At 41.8% G+C, this 18,436-nt stretch overlaps 1 protein-coding gene across 2 annotated transcripts in view; it reads left to right on the plus strand.

Moving 5' to 3' along the window:
* The first annotated feature begins 732 nt into the window (after positions 1-732).
* Positions 733-18,436, plus strand: part of LOC101687699 (calcium-binding mitochondrial carrier protein SCaMC-1) — a 49,541-nt gene continuing 31,837 nt past the window's right edge. Inside the window, exons 1-2 of one of the 2 annotated variants that reach the window (XM_004777509.3) lie at positions 733-1,137; positions 16,468-16,594. In XM_004777509.3, coding sequence (XP_004777566.1) covers positions 955-1,137; positions 16,468-16,594 — 310 coding nt within the window. In that variant the 5' untranslated portion in view covers positions 733-954. Of the gene's footprint in view, positions 1,138-13,050; positions 13,350-16,467; positions 16,595-18,436 lie in introns of those variants that run through there. The other variant, XM_004777508.3, reaches the window with a different exon arrangement.

Genomic DNA, 18,436 nt, shown 5'->3' on the forward strand with positions numbered 1-18,436 from the left:
CATTCCATGTTATGAAGTAAGCCCTAAATTTGGAATTGCACCCATTCCCGAGAGTCAGGGGCCTGAGGTTTTGCTCACAAATGCTGTTGGCAAATCCTGTGATTTATCAGCGGGCAGATCAAACTAAGCTGTAGAGCCAAGTTGTCTTTCTTTTTACCACCACCCACCTGGACGAACCTTGAATTTCTCTTTCTGATACCCCAGTTTTATTGGGGTGTAATTGACATGTAATATTGTATTGGTTTCAGGTGTTGCTTTTGTTCAGCTTTAACTCCTCTGCTTCTTAAAGAAGAATTCCCAACCCAGGAGAGCAAGCACTCAATTTCCTCATTTTTGTCAATAGAAAACAGGCCCAGAGATGGGTAGTATCTGTGGAGCCTCTCGGAAAAAGTCCGAGATCTGTGCCGCCCGACGGGTCCCAAATGTCTATGCAGAGAAGGCTGCCTACCTGGGGGCAGTTTGCAGACTCCGAGCTGTTAGGTATGGGGGCTTGAAGTGGAGTAACCCAAGCTTCGAACTTTCTCTCCCCCCTCCCCCAGCACTTAATCAGCGGAGGCCCCAAACCAAGGCCTCTGGGGGGGGGGGTTCCTCCTCCAACCTGCACCTCTGACAGCTGGACGGAGAAAGAGCGGAACTCCTTCCCCAGGTCCCAACGCCCCTCCCGAGACCCACCCGCCGGCCTCTCACTTCCTGCCCCTGCCAGGCAGCTCCGGGCCCGCCCCTCCACGCCTCTCAGGGAGGCCCGCGCCCGGCGAGCTCCTCCCCGGGTAGCAGCGGGAGCGGCCACTCCCTGCGCGCGGAGCTGGGCTGGGCCGGGGTCGGCCTCTGCTCTTTTCCCTGGACGCCGCGAACCCCTCGAAGCCAGGCGGCGGCCGTCGCGCAGGACTTCGTCGCGCCCGGCAGTCCTCGTCCCCGTGACCCCCCTGGGCTGAGCCGACCCTCGCCTCCCGGACCATGCTACGCTGGCTGCGGGGCTTCGTGCTGCCTGCGGCGGCCTGCCAGGACGCAAAGCCGCCGACGCGCTACGAGACCCTCTTCCAGAGGCTGGACCACAACAAGGACGGCGTGGTGGACATCCGCGAGCTTCAGGAGGGGCTCAAGAGCCTGGGCATCCCGCTGGGCCAGGACGCCGAGGAGGTGGGTCGCTGTGCGGCCGGGAGGGCTGCGGAGATTCTGGGCGCGGGCGGCAGAAGGCGGAACTGCGGGTTCCAGCCCGCGACTGGGTTCCGAAGCTCGGGAGTGGGGCACCGGGCCAGTTACTCCCGGAGCCGATGCGCGTCAGCCTGAAAGCCTACAGGTATATTTCCGAATGAAATGAGTGCCGCGAACACGGTGGCCCACTGTAACAATTTAAAAACGCTGTTCCATAGCACTTTTGGTAGGAATGCATCCCAGGTCCTTCACCTGCCTTTTTGCAAAATTTAATCAATAATTTTTTTTTTAAGCTCTCAGACTTAAATGGGCCTCACGTTCTGTAAAAGGCTCACATTTTGCATCCCTTAGAAGCTGCTTTGTTACACTAGCTAGTTTTGTCTAGTCTTTCAGAACTTTTGAAAACCAAAAACCAGTCGTATGTTTCTTCCAACTTCCTGTTGAGGAGAGGCAACATTCCATTGTTTAAGACCTTCTTAATGTCCTAACTGCATAAATTCATCTAAAGGGTTGGCCGGTCGCTGAGCAGTTTCAACTTCTCTGAGTCATTTTAATTGTGACTCTGAAGCTCAGCCCCTTCACCAGGGTGGAGATACTTGGAACCTCTCCAACTCCTCTGAAACATAAGAGGACACTATGGCATTCCCTATCCCAAGAGGGAAGGTGATTAAACTCCAATAGCCAACAACTGTTTCACAGTTATATTTTAAGCTACCCGTTCAATGTCTTTAGTAGTTCTAGGTGCCTTTTGTTTATTTACTATTTCTTACTGAGACAGATTTAGTAAGTTACAATTTTTAGAAAACTTTGTCTCCAAGGTTCGTTAATACTCAATTATGATTTTTTAGAACGTTCTGACTCTATGTGTGGTTATATGCTCTATTTCATTTCTGATATCGAGCTCCCCCCACACTTCAGTCTTGCCAAAGATTTGTCTACTTTATTTATCCTTTGAAAGAACCAACTTTTGGTACTTTTTACTGATATTCTCTTTTTAATTTTTTTTCTCATTAATTTCTGTATATTTCCTTCTATTTTCTTTGGGTGTACTCATTTGCTCTTTTTCTAATTTTTTAGTTGAATGCTGATTCCCTAGTTTTGAGCTACAATATCCCTTTGATCACTTTTTTGCCTTTAAAGTCAATTAGCCAACATAGAGTACATCATTAGTTTTGGGGGTAGTGTCCAGTGATTCATTAGTTGCATATAATGTCCAGTGCCTTTCACATCATGTGCACCCTCTTTAATTCCCATCACTCAGTTGCCCTATTCCCCCACATACCTCCCTTTAGCTGCATTCCACAAGTTTGTATTTCTGTTTAGTTTCAAGTACTTTGTAATTTCCAATGTGATTTCATCTTTGACCCTGAATTATTTAAATAATTCAGGGTCAAAGACATGACCCTGAATTTCCAAAGACATGCTTTTTAAATTTCCAAAGACATGCTTAAATTTCCAAAGACATGCTTTTTCAGTTGGTTCTTTGAAAATATGAATGAAATAGGGATGCCTGGGTGGCTCAGTGGGTTGGGCTTCTGCCTTCAGCTCAGGTCATGATCTTGGAGCCCCGGGATTCAGCCCCGCATCAGGCACTGTGCTCCTTGAGGGGGCTTGCTTCCCCACCCCCTCCCACCGCCTGCCTACTTGTGATCTCTTGATCTCTGTCTCTCTCTGTGAAATAAATAAAATCTTTTAAAAATATATGAATAAAATAGACAAGCCTCTGACAAGGCTAAGAAAATATGAACTCAAAATCAGGAATAAGAAATGTTTAATTTTCCAAAATTTATATATGAACAAATCATAAATTGTATAGAATCATGTCTATACAAACATACAATAGGATGGCATATATTTATCACTGTCATGTATATGTATTTATACATAAGCATAAAATGTACTTTACACATACATACACATATTTATAATATCACTCTCTGTGCTTATGATAGATATTAACTAATCCCAGCACTCTTTTCTGACTGGTGTCTTCTTCAATAAAAGGTTAGTAATGGTTATTTATGGATGGTAGGAGTTGCTTTTTTACTTTTTTCTTCACAATTTTTGTATTTCCATTTTTAAAAATAACTGTATATTATTATGATTAGGGAAAAAAAGAGATTTTTGTTTTCATTTTCATTTTGTTTTTATAAATACCACCTCCTCTGAGATGAGTCTTTCTGGGCCACCTTCTATGGAAGAGTTGATCACACCCTACTATGTGTAGGTCCTTGGTCTCACATGTCACTACTATCATAATTTTCAGAAAGTGTTATGTTTAGTTATTGATTGTACCTTCCACTAAGACCAAGCATCTCAAAGATGAGGGTCATAACTTAGATGAGGGTCATCTAAGCACAATAATGCAAAAAGATTTAGGACTTGATTTGAAATAGCCTAAATAAGGCAGTGCCTCCTTTGAGATAATACAGAAAAAAGAGATAAAATTTAATTGTAAAGTTGTCAGTCCTTGTATTTCCAGTATGTATAGGACAAGATGACCAAAAATCCTCCTACTGCAAGATATCAAGAAATGCTGGATAAAATAAAATAAACACTTTTTTATGAAGACTTTATTTTTTTAAGAGCAATTTTAACTGAGAAGGTGGTACCGAGATTTCCCATACACATAAGCCCTTGCATATCACGTGCACAGCCTCCCCCATTGTCGACATCACTGAGTGGTACCTTTTTTTAACCAAGCGTGAACCTACACATCATTATCACCCAAAGCTTACCTGGGGGTTCACTGGTGATGTATATTCTCTGGGTTTGGACGAATGTGTAATGACATGTATTCATCATTATAATATCATAGAGGATTTTCACTGCCCTAAAAGTCTTGTGCTCTGCCTGCGTATTCATCTTGCCATCCTGCCCCCCACTGCTGATCTTTTTCTTTGCTCCACAGTTCTTTTTTTAAATTTTTTTAAATTTATTTTTTATTTATTTTCAGCATAACAGTATTCATTATTTTTGCACCACACCCAGTGCTCCGTGCAATCCATGCCTCTCTAATACCCACCACCTGGTTCCCCCAACCTCCCACCCCCCCATCCCCCCGCCACTTCAAACCCCTCAGATTGTTTGCTCCATAGTTTTGCTCTCTAACATGTATAAGAAGAGAACGCTAATCAAACGGTCTGGGTTTAAATCTTGGTTCTGCTGCTAACTAGTTAACTTTGGGCAATTTTCTTTCTCTCTCTCTCTCTCTCTCTTTTTAATGGAAGCATAGTTGACACTATGACAGCATTACATTAGTTTGAGGTGTACAACACAGTGACTCGACAACCCTGTTGGTTCGGCTGAGCTCACCACAAGTGTAGCTCCCGTTGGTCTCCACACAACGCTGTTACAGTGCCATTGACTACCTTCCCACACTGGGCCTTTCATCCCCCTGACTCACCATTCCTCAACTGGAGGCCTGTACCTTCCACTCCCACTCCCCTTCACTCATTTTGTCCCTCACCCCTCTCTGTATCCTCACCCCTCTCTGAACAATCTTCTTAATCTCTCTACCCCCAATTTCCTCATTGGCCACAGAGACAACACAAGTATCTATCCCAAAGGGTTATTGTGAAGAATAAATGAATTAAAATATGTAAAGTACTTAGAAAAATGCCTGGTACCTAATAAGCAATCAGTTAGCCATTAACCTTTAAATTATTAATTACTGTTACTACCATCACTACAGAAAGAGAGATGTCAAAAACTCTATGATTATGGATTTGCCAACTTTTGTTTAGAATTCTGTCAATTTTCCCTTTTATATTTAAAAAAACAGACTATATAGTGGAATATACAGGTGGTATAGTCAAATTTAGCATTTTGGTATCTTCCTGGTGAAATGCTCCTTATAGAGGTACACTTTCTTGCCTATCCTTATAGCATATTTTTCAAATTCCTGAGCTATTACCAGAGTGTTGCCCTCCAACAGTCACTTCCCAGATCACCAGGGGGAAATCATCAGCACTGGGCTCCCACCTTGTGCAAGACATACTTCTTGCCCCATATTCCAGTCAGACTCTTGTCAGTTGGATGAGTGATCCAGTTTCCAAATTCCACGTTACCACTTCTTGGGTTGGACCACTCTTGGTCAGTTCTGGTCTTCTGAGGGGCAGAAACCAAAATGGGATTGGGAATGCAAAAGATGTATTGGGAGAAATCCTTGTGAAGGGTAAGGGAGAGGCAAAAATGATGAGTTGAGGTCTTCAGACTGGACACAAATCTAACCCCTGCTAGAAGAGTTCAAGAAGGAATGATTTGGGAAGAACTTCGACTGAAGTACAGTTCTTAGAATGTCTCAACTAAGGCAATAAGGGGGTTCCCGGTGGGAAAATGTTATCAGTTGGGGAATCCTATGCTATTGGCTGCCCCGTGCTGGTACCCTGCTGTGGCCAGTCGTTGGTTGGAGCAGCCCAGGGCAAGCATGGACTTGCTGGGAGTGCTGCAGCACAGGCGCGAAGGTGTTGCAGGCAGGGTTCCCTCAAAGGGTGATCTGACCTAGTCACCAGAGCCCTGTCCCCGTGCCACACACATCTGTGTCTGTCAGCTTGGGGAGCTCTTACCTCACTGTTCTCTGCCTCTTTTTCTCAGGGAGGTCAGTGGGACAAACTACAGTCCCCATGGGTTCAGTTAGTCACCAGTGGTACTCCTCATTTCCCTTTTTGACTGTTTACTTTAACTCCACTCATACTCTTCTATAATCACTGCAGGTCCTCGTGACTTTGGGTGGTGTGCCCCAAACCTTCATTTGTGAGGGGTCTGAGCTTCTCAGGCCACTGTTCTGCGTGCCCGTTCATAGCGATCACTGGGTGGTGGAGTAGCGGGCAGCATGTATAGGGTCCCAATGGCTCACCTGAGTCCACACCTATGCCTCTCTGTCTCTACTATGTAAAAGCAGCCCTATCTCCTGCTGATTAAGGTCAGCATATACCTACTAAGATGGTGACTTCTTCTTTTTTTTTTTAATGGACAATTATTTTTTTCTTTTCTTTTTTTAAATTTCTTTTCAGTGTTCCAGAATTCATTGTTTATGCACCACCTCTAGTGCTCCATGCAATATGTGCCCTCCATAATACCAACCACCAGGCTCACCCAACCTCTCACCTCCCCACACCTCTCCAAAACCCTCAGTTTGTTTCTCACAGTCCACAGTCTCTCATGGTTCATCTCCCCCTCCAATTTCCCCGAACTCACTTCTCCTCTCCATCTCCCCATGTCCTCTGTGTTATTCCTTATGCTCCACAAATAAGCAAAACCATATGATAACTGACTCTCTCTGCTTGACTTATTTCACTCAGCATAATCTCCAGTCCCGTCCATGTTGATACAAAAGTTGGGTATCCATCCTTTCTGATAGAGGCATAATACTCCATTGTATATATGGACCACATCTTCTTTATCCATTCGTCTGTTGAAGGGCATCTTGGTTCTTTCCACAGTTTGGTGAGAGTGGCCATTGCTACTATGAACATTGGGGTACAGATGGCCCTTCTTTTCACTACATCCATATCTTTGGGGTAAATACCTAATAGTGCAATTGCAGGGTTATAGGGAACCTCTATTTTTAATTTCTTAAGGAATCTCCACACTGTTTTCCAAAGTGGCTACACCAACTTGCATTCTCAACAACAGTGGAAGAGGGTTCCCCTTTCTCCACATCCCCTCTAACACTTGTTTACTGTCTTGTTAATTTTGGCCATTCTAACTGGTGTAAGGTGACATCTCAATGTGGTTTTGATTTGAATCGCCCTGATGGCTCATGATGATGAACATTTTTTCATGTAAGACAGTGACTTCTTTCCTTGACTGTTAGTCTCTGGGCACAAGGAATTTCAAGTCTCCAGGTGGAAGTTGTAGCTTGTAGTTCATTGGGACCCTTGCTGTATTCCCTGGCAAGAGTGTGTCCTATTTGGGACCAGAAACTAACCCTCCAGAGCCCAGAGTTGTGGAAGTGGGAAGCAAAGAGTCTCCCAGTGGGTCACTGGGAGTGCTAATAAGTGGGACTGCTCCTGCTTCCACCTCTTGGTTCCTGGACTCCTGTATTCTCCCTGTTGAGGGCATGGAGCCCTATGGAGGTCTCTCATGTCATGTGTACTGCATCCTAAAGGCTGGCAACTCATTTTTGCCAAATATTGTCTCGATAATGCTTCCATTATAGTTTCTGTAGGCCATTCCAGCATCCTGTGAGGATGGCTACTTCTGGGTGATGTAATGTATGCGATGGCCAGTGGATCTCTTGGTCATGGGCCCACCTACACACCTCTTTGACTATGAAGCAGATTCCCTGGTTAGATGCTATGTTATGTGGGGATTTCGTGCAGATGGATCAGACATTCCATAAGCCCCCAGATGGTGGTGCTCTCTAAGCCTCTGTGGGCAGGAAAGGGTAACCCCTACCTGGAAGAGGTATCTGTTTCTGTGGGGGTGAGCCAGTGCCACTCCCATATAGGTGGCCTCAGTAAGACTGACTTTTCACCTAGTGACTGGTTGGACTTCTTGAAGAATAGTGTCATATTGGGGGCAAAGAGGGGCCAGGTCATGAAAAACAATTTGGGCCCACTGAATGGTTTGGATTTCATATGAGTAATGGGAGCATTGAGAAGTTTTAAGTAAGAGAGGGACACAGGCTGACTGAAGTTTTAGGAAGATCACTCTGGGGACTGTGTGGAAAATAGATGGAGGAAGAGAGGGCATTGAGGCAAACCTGGAAAATAGTAGCCAACCAAATACTTGGAATTAGGATTACATGGTCAGTCTTTATGAGGGAAGATTTCAAAGGTGTAGATCAAGGGTTTTCATAATGTCAAGGATTGGGGAGATTTATCTAGAAATGAGAGTATCATTTGAGCATCTACAAATGAGAACTATGAGGTGACTCTTCAAGGGAAGGCTTCAAGATAATAATTTGCATCTAAGACAGATCCTTAGGTTGAAGTGAAACTCTACTAAATTTCTACCTGATTTTTTTCTCCTTTCTGTGTTTCAAGCTTTCGTAATGAATTTAGCAATTAGAAGAGAGCAAATATCCATTTATGGTATAAAGAATCTTAAATGGAAAGAATATGGAAAATAAAAGTAGAGTGTAGAAAATGGGCATAAGGGATACAATAGCTAACTGTTACTAAGCGTTCCAAGACTACCCAGGGAAGAGAAAAGGCTTCAAAGCAAGTCTACTTTTTAGAGTATTTTCTTTTTTATATTCCTCCTCCTCCTCCTTAATGTTTGTTTTTTGTTGAAGACCACATTAGAACATTCTCAAAGATAGTCCCAATGTTTGTATGTCATTTTAGGTACTCTAAGGAACACGTTTTAGAACATTAAAGAATAGAGGAAAATATCTGAATTTTAGTTTACTCAAATGGAAATTGTGAGGAGAATAAGCTGATGAGGAGTGAGCAGTTTTAGCTGGAAATATGCTTATTTAGTTTCAATTTGGGCTTGGAAGAATTTGGAACAGTGAAGGCCCAAAAAACCCCAAAAAACAAAGAATTTCCCCATTGTAGAATTAAGGCAGTAAAATGAAAAAAGTGGATCTTGCCCAAGAGGATTTTACAGATTTTTTTTCTTACTTCTCCAATCTTGACATCATTTTAGTGGTATCTCTTTTATTGTATGTGGAGGAAAAAGGGAGGCAGGTTTTGTAGGGATTCCTGTATCCAAGTTCAGACCTCGCTGGCTTGATGAATGTGTTCAGCTAGCCTGGTAAATTACAGGTAGTTTTTTTTTTTTTTTAAGATTTTATTTATTTATTTGACAGACAGAGATCACAAGTAGGCAGAGAAGCAGGCAGAGAGAGAGGAAGAAGCAGGCTCCCCGTTGAGCAGAGAGCCTGATGCGGGGCTCGATCCCAGGACCCTGGGATCATGATCTGAGCTGAAGGCAGAAGCTTTAACCCACTGAGCCACCCAGGTGCCCCTTGTAGTGTTTTTGTTTGTTTGTTTGTTTGTTTGTTTGTTTTTAAGAATTACAGGTATTTTTAAAACTAAGTTGTTATCATATCTTCATGTGCACAAATTCTTACTTTAACTTTCTTAGGAGAGATTTATCATCATAAGGGGCTTAGGACTCTTAAAACAGAATTGCTGAGAGCATCTTGGCCAATGAGTTCCATACTTCGTGTAACTGTGTGGCCTTGGTCAGGTCATCGAACCTTTGGTTTACTTTCTTTATTCTTAAAATGCAAGTATCTTCCATGACTCCTGGACAGAGCTTTTGTCAAGATCCCATGTGACTGGATATGAAAGTTGATGTAAAAAAAAAAAAATCCTTTAAAATGTGTTGTCACATGATGGGCTTCTGGAAGACCCTCTGTCCCCATCAGTACTGAGTAAGTGCTGAATGATTAGGCAGTGTCTGACAAGTGGTTGGACTGCTTGACCTGATTTAAGGGCTCTTCCAACTCTGATACTCTGATTGTTCTGATTCTCTGTCTTAAAATTTTCTATTTACAACTACAGATGGAATAGGTTCACATACAAAAACAGTAGCTTAATAAATGTTAATTGCTTTGAATGGATTTTCTTTTCAGGGTTTCACTCCATAGCGTAATTCCTCTGTTAACAGGAGGGACTTATTTTATTAGCATTTTCGTTGTTAGAAACTTTAGGAATGTGATAGAGAAGTCATAGAAGTCATAAAATGTACTCAAAAGTACATTTTAAGGCATCATAGCAGGGAGTTTATGGTATAAGAAAAACAATGAATTTCAAATACATTTATGTCAAATGTTCTAAAATTTACAACATCTGTACCTTTTGTGTTTTCTCCTTGTATTCTAAAATCTGATGTTATCCCTTCTTTGAGGCTCTTTATTTTGGAAAGAATGAAAAAAATGGAAGAATTCTTTCATAAGGCATAAAATACCCTTTTCACCTTGGTAGCAGTCTACCTGTTAGTCTCCTTCCCAAACCCCAACATTTTGTTTCCCCAGCCAGGCCACAGCCATGGACATTTGTCTCTTTATTTTCTTTTCTCTGCTTGGCATTGCTCTCACTTCTTTTCTGCGTTGTCAGTTATTACCCATTTGTTTAAGGCTTCAGCTCACCTGTATAATTGTACCCTAGCACAGTCAGAATTATTATTTTTTAATCAACATTCAAGTTAATATGTTTAGAAATAAATATACTAACTCTCACAAGGCAACATAATGTAAGGGTGCTGCTTGACTCCTTTTGACCACTCTGAATTAAAAGATGTTATCTTTTTTTTTAGTTAATTTATTTTTAAAAGATGTTATCTTTTTAAGGGTCACATAGAGTCCACTGAGAAGTCTATATTGGACAGGATCTATGAAAACAACAAGAGAATTTGTTGAGGAAGTTTGATGCCTCACTCTGGAGTGCAGACCATCATATCTACATCATTCACTGGTGCAGTGTGTGTAGTGGTTATTTTTATGAGCTGTGGACTCAGACCAGGGTTCAGATGTTTTCACTGTGTGCTATACTTGTGGCCTTGAGTGAGCTATTTAATGCTTGGAAAACACAAATGTAAACTAGGAATGCTACATAGTAAGTAGTACAAATATTATATAAATCCATTCAACTAATATTTTTGGATAGTTCAAGACACTGTTCAGTGAACTGGGGTATATTAGTGAATAAGACAGATAAGGTCCCTGAACTTTCCTTATAGGAGGTGTATTTGGGGGTAATTATAAGTAAATAAGGAACAGGATAATCTTTTTAAAAAGTGGAAAGAATTGTTGAATACAACAAAAATAGTTGCCCTTTTATTAGATGAGACTATCAACTCTGTTTGGTTCCTTTCTATCCCTTGTGTAAAATTCTGTCAGTTTTCCTTATTACTCTGGCCCTGACTTTTGTCCTTTTTCCTTGGACCACTGGACTCTTGTGCCCTGTCTGGACGTCTCTCTCTCTTCGATGGCTCTTGGTGGCTACATGCCTCTCTGCAGTGCACAGTGCCCCTGTGGATTGTACGGTTCTCTTGTGTGGGAGAATTCATTCTTGACTGGGCCACAGCACATCTTGTGAAACAGGATTAGATGTCTGCCACTCCTCAGTTGTTCTGGGGGGAAGCGTTTATTGCAAAGCCTACAGTGGAACTTAGAACTAACTGTGGTGCAACCTCCTTCTAAAGGCAAACTGTGGATATTTCACGGACATATGACAGGCCTCTATATGTTGTCAGTACTTGACAGGATGAGTGAATAGAGAAAGAACTAACAGATAATGGCCAGATTAAATTTTCTTTGAGAATTTTTAAAAAAGAATCTATTTATTTGCTTGGAGCAGTGTTAGGTTCACAGCAAAATGAAGAAGTTACAGAGTTTCCCCATAGACCCTGCTCCCACACATGAATAACCTCCCCCATTGCCAACATCCCCCACCAGAGTGGTGCATTTGTTTCAGTTGCTAAACCTACACCAACACTTCATTATCATCCAAAGTCCATAGTTTACCATAGGATTCACTTTTGGTGGTGTGCTCTGGGTTTGGACAATTGTATAATGACATGTAAGCATCATATCTTCATAGTATCATACAGGGTACTTTCACTGGCCTAAAAAAGTCCCTTGTTCCCTGCGTATTCATTCTTCCACCCTCCCCAACCCTCTGGCAACCACTGCTCTTTTTAATGTCATAATTTTGCCTTTTCCAGAATGTCATATGGCTAGAATCATATAGTATGTAGCCTTTTCAGATTAGCTTCTTTCACTTAGTAATATGTAATATGCACTTAAGGTTCCTTTGTCCTTTCATGGCTTGATTCTTCATTGCTTTATAGCACTGAATAATGTTCCACTATCTGGATGGACCACAGTTTACTTATCCATCACCTACTGAAGGCCATCTTGGTTGTTTCCAAGTTTTGGCAATTATGAATAAAGTTGCTCTAAACATCTGTGTGCAGGAGTTTGTGTGGACGTAAGTTTTTACCTCTTTTGGGTGGACACCTAGGAGCATGGTTACTGGATTGTATGGTGAGAGTGTGTTTAGTTTTTGTAAGAAACTGCCGAACTGTCTTCCACAGTGGCTGTGCCATATTGCCTTCCCACCAGCAATGAATGAAAATTTCCTGTTGTTCCACATGAATTTTAATAGTCAGCTTTTTAAAGAGTACTCCATGTTTAGGAAAATAGATTACAGAAAAAATGGAATTTTTACTGTGAAACTACACTTCCACATTTTCAGTGGAGCAGGTGAGGGACCATAGGTCCATGAATAGGGTGGCCAGAGGCCTCAGGGACTCTGAAGAGTGGGATTAAGAAGAAGCCACAGACATTGTGTATGGATACCCACTGATTTCTCTCTGTGATCCCAGCTGACTTAACTTCTACCCATTTTGAGGATAACCTCCTGAGTGTGCTGCCAGCATCTGTGAGGACAGAGCTGGGGCCCTGGTGGTTAGCATAGCATATCCTTGCTCTGAAACCACTGCAGATGCTGGGTGAAGATAAGGACCTGGGGGTGGCGGGAGTTGGGGCTGGCTAGAATCAAAGCAGGAGAGGCCCAAGTGGGCAGATTTTCATTAGGTCCTCAATTCCTAATCGCCACAATAGTCAGTGCTTCAACCTTCGAAGAAGGCTTCTAAGAAGGTGTAAGGAAACAGCTTTTTAAAAACGTGGACTTCACCACCGTCAATATGGCCCCACCATCCGTGTCCCAACACTCCCCCACCCACTTCTCTCTAAAAAGAAGCCCTACCTGTGCAAAGTTCTTTCCGGAAGTTTTGGGGGAAGGATGTGAGTTGTCCCTTCTAGGCTCCTCCTGGATTGGGGTGATAGCCTGGCGTCTCATCCGCTGGTGTAAGAGCACAGCCCAAGTGCCGAGGCCTCGGTGTCTGGGTCAGACCCGTAGCTGTCGCCACGGAAGCTGCAGGGCTCACGGATGCACCTCGTGCCTCGGCCCTGGAGCCGTTGCGATGGGCCTTCCCCTTCCTGCGCCTGATCTCGCGGAAGGAGCCTGAGGAGGACATTGCTATCGCAGGTCCCTGCTAACTGGATGGGTGGTGCACCGGAGGCACCTTCCTCCCCCCCACTTCCACCTCTGCGGGGCTCCCGGGGGCCAAAGCGTGGACCACCCCTGCTGCTGGAGACATCGCAAATGGAGGCCCTCTATGAAGAACTCTTTCGGTACCTGGACTCTAATAAAGATGGGACCCTGGATATCCTTGAGCTTCAGGAAGGCCTGCAGCGTATAGGGTTCATCGAGTTCCTGGAGGAAGGGCAGGTGGGCCTCAGTGGGGCTGTGGTCAGAGAGATGTGGGGGCTGGGAGCCCTGGAGACTCCTTGGGCAGAGACGGAGGAAGCCAAATTGACACCTTATCTGGCTTCACCTGGGACCCACTGTAACTTTCAGGTTGATTAGCAACGTTTTACCGTTTTAAGAAAAACAACACAGCTGATACTTTTCTCAAGCGTTTTTCTTATTTCCCCTGGCTCTCATAAAACTTCCACATTTAAAGTGTTCTCAAGATGTTGGCTACCACCTTTTTTTGGGGAGGGTGGTCACCTTGTTCAATGTACTCACCTGTTACTAGTAGCCTGGACCGGTATCTAGGCCAGTGAGGCTCCCTCCCCACTTTGGGGAACTGGGATCGTTTTAGATGTGTTGGGAGTGGGATGGTAGTTAGAAAAGGTCTAGTATTATCTTTTGTTTTTTTTTCCTAGAAGGAGGGCATTCAGTCTCGTGGCTTGTACCCTGGGGGTCTGGCAAGCTCTGACCTTTCCTCCTAGCATGCCTTCATTAGCAGACTTTTAAAGACAGAGCTCGGGCATCATTTTGCCTGGGAATCCCTTTTTCCCAGCTGCCTAGATTCCAGATAGCGTCTCAGTATGTAATGCTTGATGCATATTTCTCTCACTGTATTTCCAGGTTATATTCTGTTTGGAAATTATTATTGAATATAAGTACTTTCCAATTATATTTGCTCTTTGGGTGTTTACAGCAGTAGACTGAGTAGGAGATTCAGGAGAGCGAGGACTGTTGAATTCATTTCAGATCATTGGTACTTCTTGGCTGAGTTCTGTCGTGTTAAGATTGAATAAAGCTCTTCCTACTAGCTGTGTGGTCTCTGGGGCTCTCTACTTTCATCATCCAGGGGTCGAGCAGCTGTATTTTGGGCACATTCTATATGCCAAGTGCTACAGCTCAGTTTTCTCATTTGTGGAATCAGAGGCCTGGACTGGGTATTGTCTGTGGATTAGGCCAATCCAAAATGTTATCTCCATAAAGTTCACTTGGTTTTTGTAATTTCTAGAACAAAAATGGAAGTTTTTTTTTCTTTTTTCTTTATTTTTAAAAAATTTTGAAGTTGCTTTTCTTTTTAAAGCTAAATATCTCTTATGCTCATTATTTATTTGTTTGCTTTCTAAAGATTTATTTCTTCATTTGAGAGAGAGAGAGACAGAGTGAGTAAAGGGAGAGGGAGACATACAGACTCCCAACTGGGCAGGGATCCCAATGTGGGGTTCGATCCCACAACCCTGAGATCATGACCTGAGCTGAAAACAAGAGTCGGACGCTTACCTGAGTCAGATAGGCACCCCACACTTTATGCTTATTTAAATATCAGGTTTCCAAGTGTGACTTGTATTTCTTTGATACAAACTAAACTTTCATAAGAAATTCTGGTTTATGCCATAAACAAGTTCAGTTCTTTGAAACACATTTCTTCCTTAAAAAAACAAACTTTTTTGCGAATCTGTCTTTTGTTTCTTAAGAGACGGTGTGAGCCATATAAGGGTTTGTATGCCTAGTGGTGGTGGCAGGGCTCACACACTAAACCCAGGAAGAGTTAGCTCTGGGGGGCTGTCATCAACCACACAGAACCATTGCAGGAGAATGCTGATGCGGCTTTTCCTTGGGTGACAGTGACATCTTTAGGGGGTTCTAATGTGAGTTTTCTCCCACATGTCTCCACCTTCCCTAGTAGAAAATTCACTTATATAAATTAAGAATTCATCAGTTAAAAAAAATAGAAATGGTACTTACATTATATAATGATAAGAAAGAAAAGATACAGCTTTTTAAATTCTAATAACAGGTTCTTTGAATGATGTTTAATTGGCTTTTTACTGTGGGGAGGAAGAGACTGAATATACAAGTATGGATCATGGTTTGCTCATATTTAAAATTGAACTTTGACCCACTTGAACTTAGAGTAACCTGCTCAGGAAACCAACCCCTTTTCTGTCGTAAACAACCCAGGGAACCAACCTGCTATAAATCAGACTTACAGGAGTCCAAACTGCTATCTCTAGAGACAATCCAGGAAGCAAAATAACTTCTGTAACAATCAGCCCCAATGGTCGGAGATTGATACCTGACACCTTCCCTAGTTTTTGTCCCCACTTCCAACTTAGGACCATCTAGAGAGAGGGAAATACTTATTCCTAACCAGTCACACAGGATGCCCCACTTCTCTTTAGCCTGCCTATGACTTCCGCAGGCCCAGAGCCGCCAATCAGGGCGGCTTTTCCCCAGAATAAAGCTTGCCCCACTCTTCTGCCTGCCTTTGAGTCTCAGCCAAAACTGACCACGGCTTACTGCCTTGCTATGTAGTAGGCTCAGAACAAATTGCCTTTGCTTTTCTCATTTGATTGGTCTTCATTTATTTTTACAGAGGAATACAAAAGAAAATTCAAAAGGGAAACCCTAGTCTTTCATACTATTGTAGGTTAGAGTCTTTATTTACCATAAGAAGGGTGAAAAAACCAAGCTCTTCAAAGATAGGGTCTTTTAACTTGCAATTTCCCAAATGATAGTTGTTCCCTGATACTTCCATGGACCAAAATATAAGCTTAGATGAAACTTCAGTACATAAATGGGGCCCCAGAATGCTGTGCCATTTTCTCTTGGATTATGCACATCTCAGTATATGTTGAGGAATCAAGATGTAATTTTTAGGTGAACATGATCCTCCATCTAATTTGAAAAGTAATTAAACAGTAGTAATTATTTTTTAGTGATAATATACATGTATTTGCATTTATTTATTTATGTATTTATTTGAGAGAGAACGTGCATGGGTGGGGAGAGAGAGGAGTGGGTAGGGGAGAGGCAGAGAGAGAATCTTGAACAGGGGGCCTGATGTCATGGCCCTGTGATCATGACCTGAGCCGCAATCAAGAGTCCCAGGCCTAACTGACTGAGCCACCCAGGCACCTCAGGAAAAATACTATTTTAGACATCTAAATCCTGTGCTAGGTCAAGTGTATGTTTTTTATCTTGGGGTTTATAAAGTGCATGTCTTTCTGGGAAATAGCTAATCAGGCTGCTGGAACTGTATGTCCAAATAATTCAGTAGTTTAGCCTATTTAAAAAAACTCTTTTCTTTTTTTTATAGAAAATCTTTACAACTGGTGATATCAACAAAGATGGGAAGCTCGATTTTGAAGAATTTATGAATTATCTTAAAGACCATGAGAAAAAAATGAAATTGGCATTTAAGAGTTTGGACAAAAATAACGATGGTGTGTCTTTATTTTATTTTCATTACCAGCTACGAAGAAGTACTTCTCATATTTCGAAAAGTGTAAAATGATATGTATTCAGTCTCTCTTTTTTTGGGAGAATAATTACTAGTAGTTTTAGTACTTGTTTTTCATAGTAATGTGATTTTTCTGTAGAATTTGTTTTTAATGTGGAAAACTTGTACATAGCTTTGTCTACTGAATTAAAAACAGTGAATAAGGCTTTGTGTATATGTTCACTATAGAATATTGTGCTGATTTGACTTATGGTTATATATTTTTAACCTCTAACTTTTGGGTTTTTTTTTAATATATATATGAACAAATTTGGTTTTGTTCATATATAGGCATAATGCTATATATTCTAAAGTTTAAAAACTTTCAGATTATCTTAGATTTAATAATCTTTTTGAAAGGCTTACTTTAGGGCAACTACTCTCTAATGAAAATTGGGAGGAAAAAATAGATAACTATTTCAAATATGTATCTTCTTTTTTTTAAATTAAGTAAACTCTACCCTCAATGTGGGGCTTGAACTTGCCACCCTGAGATCAAGAGTCACATGCTCTGCTAACTGAGTTAGTCAGGTGTGCCTAAATTATGTATTTTCTGGTTGAGATAATGGTTTCACTATTTAGATTAATAGTTTAAATTTAGAGTCCCAGTATGTAGAGAAAAAAGCAAGTGCCACAGGAGGAGAAAGGGGGAGTCATGAAACCCTTAGCACTAGAGGTAGCCTTTAATAGGAAGTAGGAATTTATTTTAAAACATTATAACGCACACAAAACTTAATAAACTAAAATGCATCGTCAAACCCCTCGCTCTATATGAATAGTCAGGGCCATTCCATTCACAGACTTGTTATTCAAGAAACAAGTTAAACAAATAGATTGAGGAAAAAATATGGTTCATACCGGGGGCAGGTAATTTTTTTTTAATAAAAATCCAAATAGTAAATATTTCAGCTTTGTGAGCCATGTGGTCTCACAGGTTGTAGCTACTCATGTCTGCTATCATCGTGCAAAAACAGCCATGTACTGTATATACATGAATAAACATGGCTGTGTTCCAATAAAAATTGATTTACAAAAGCAGGCAACAGACCTTATTTGGCTGGTCATAGTTTGTTGGCCCCATGTTTATACTTAATAAAGAAATGTAACTTTAGTTAGGGATAAAGCAAATCACTTCAAACAGCTAAACCCTTTGAATGGATTAGATGATGGCCCGTGATGAATATCAGTCCATGATACTCATCAAGGAAGTTGAGTTTGTGGTGGAAAGTAGTGCTCTTTGAACGTTTGTTACCTCCTAGAAGCCTTACACTGCATACCATACCTCCAAGTCTAACCTTAGTCCAGTCTTCTAGCAAAATGTAGTTATTAAAAGCAGCTTTGCTTCTCTGCAAACTTTCATCCTGTCTTGAGCCCACTATGGTTTAGCCACATAGGTAGGACTGTCTATGTTGTGTGAAGGCTGGCAGTAGCTGAGAGATGGAGCTACCTCAGGGGCAGAGGTTAATCATCCCTGTACATAAGTTGTGCCCATATCAGTTGTCCATTTCAGAGAAGTCTCCATGAACCAGAGGAAATAATTCAAGGTGAAATTTTGTGATGCGTTTGTAGTAAATGAAAACCGTTTTTACTTAATTTATCTTGTTTGTAGATTTTCAAACAGTTTCTCATTAGAAGTTCATATTTTTGTGAATCAGACTTCTTCAAGCAAAGCACAGTCTTTTGTTTATTTGTGGATTGTGTATTTGAGAACTTGCCTACTTGCTAAAATTTAACCCCACAATTAACTCCAGAATCAGTGCTTGCAGCATTTTGGCAGTCCTTCATG

This window comes from Mustela putorius, unplaced genomic scaffold (assembly GCF_011764305.1).
Source record: "Mustela putorius furo isolate JIRA1106 unplaced genomic scaffold, ASM1176430v1.1 tig00000585_pilon_pilon_pilon, whole genome shotgun sequence".
Classification (NCBI taxonomy): Eukaryota; Metazoa; Chordata; class Mammalia; order Carnivora; family Mustelidae; genus Mustela; species Mustela putorius.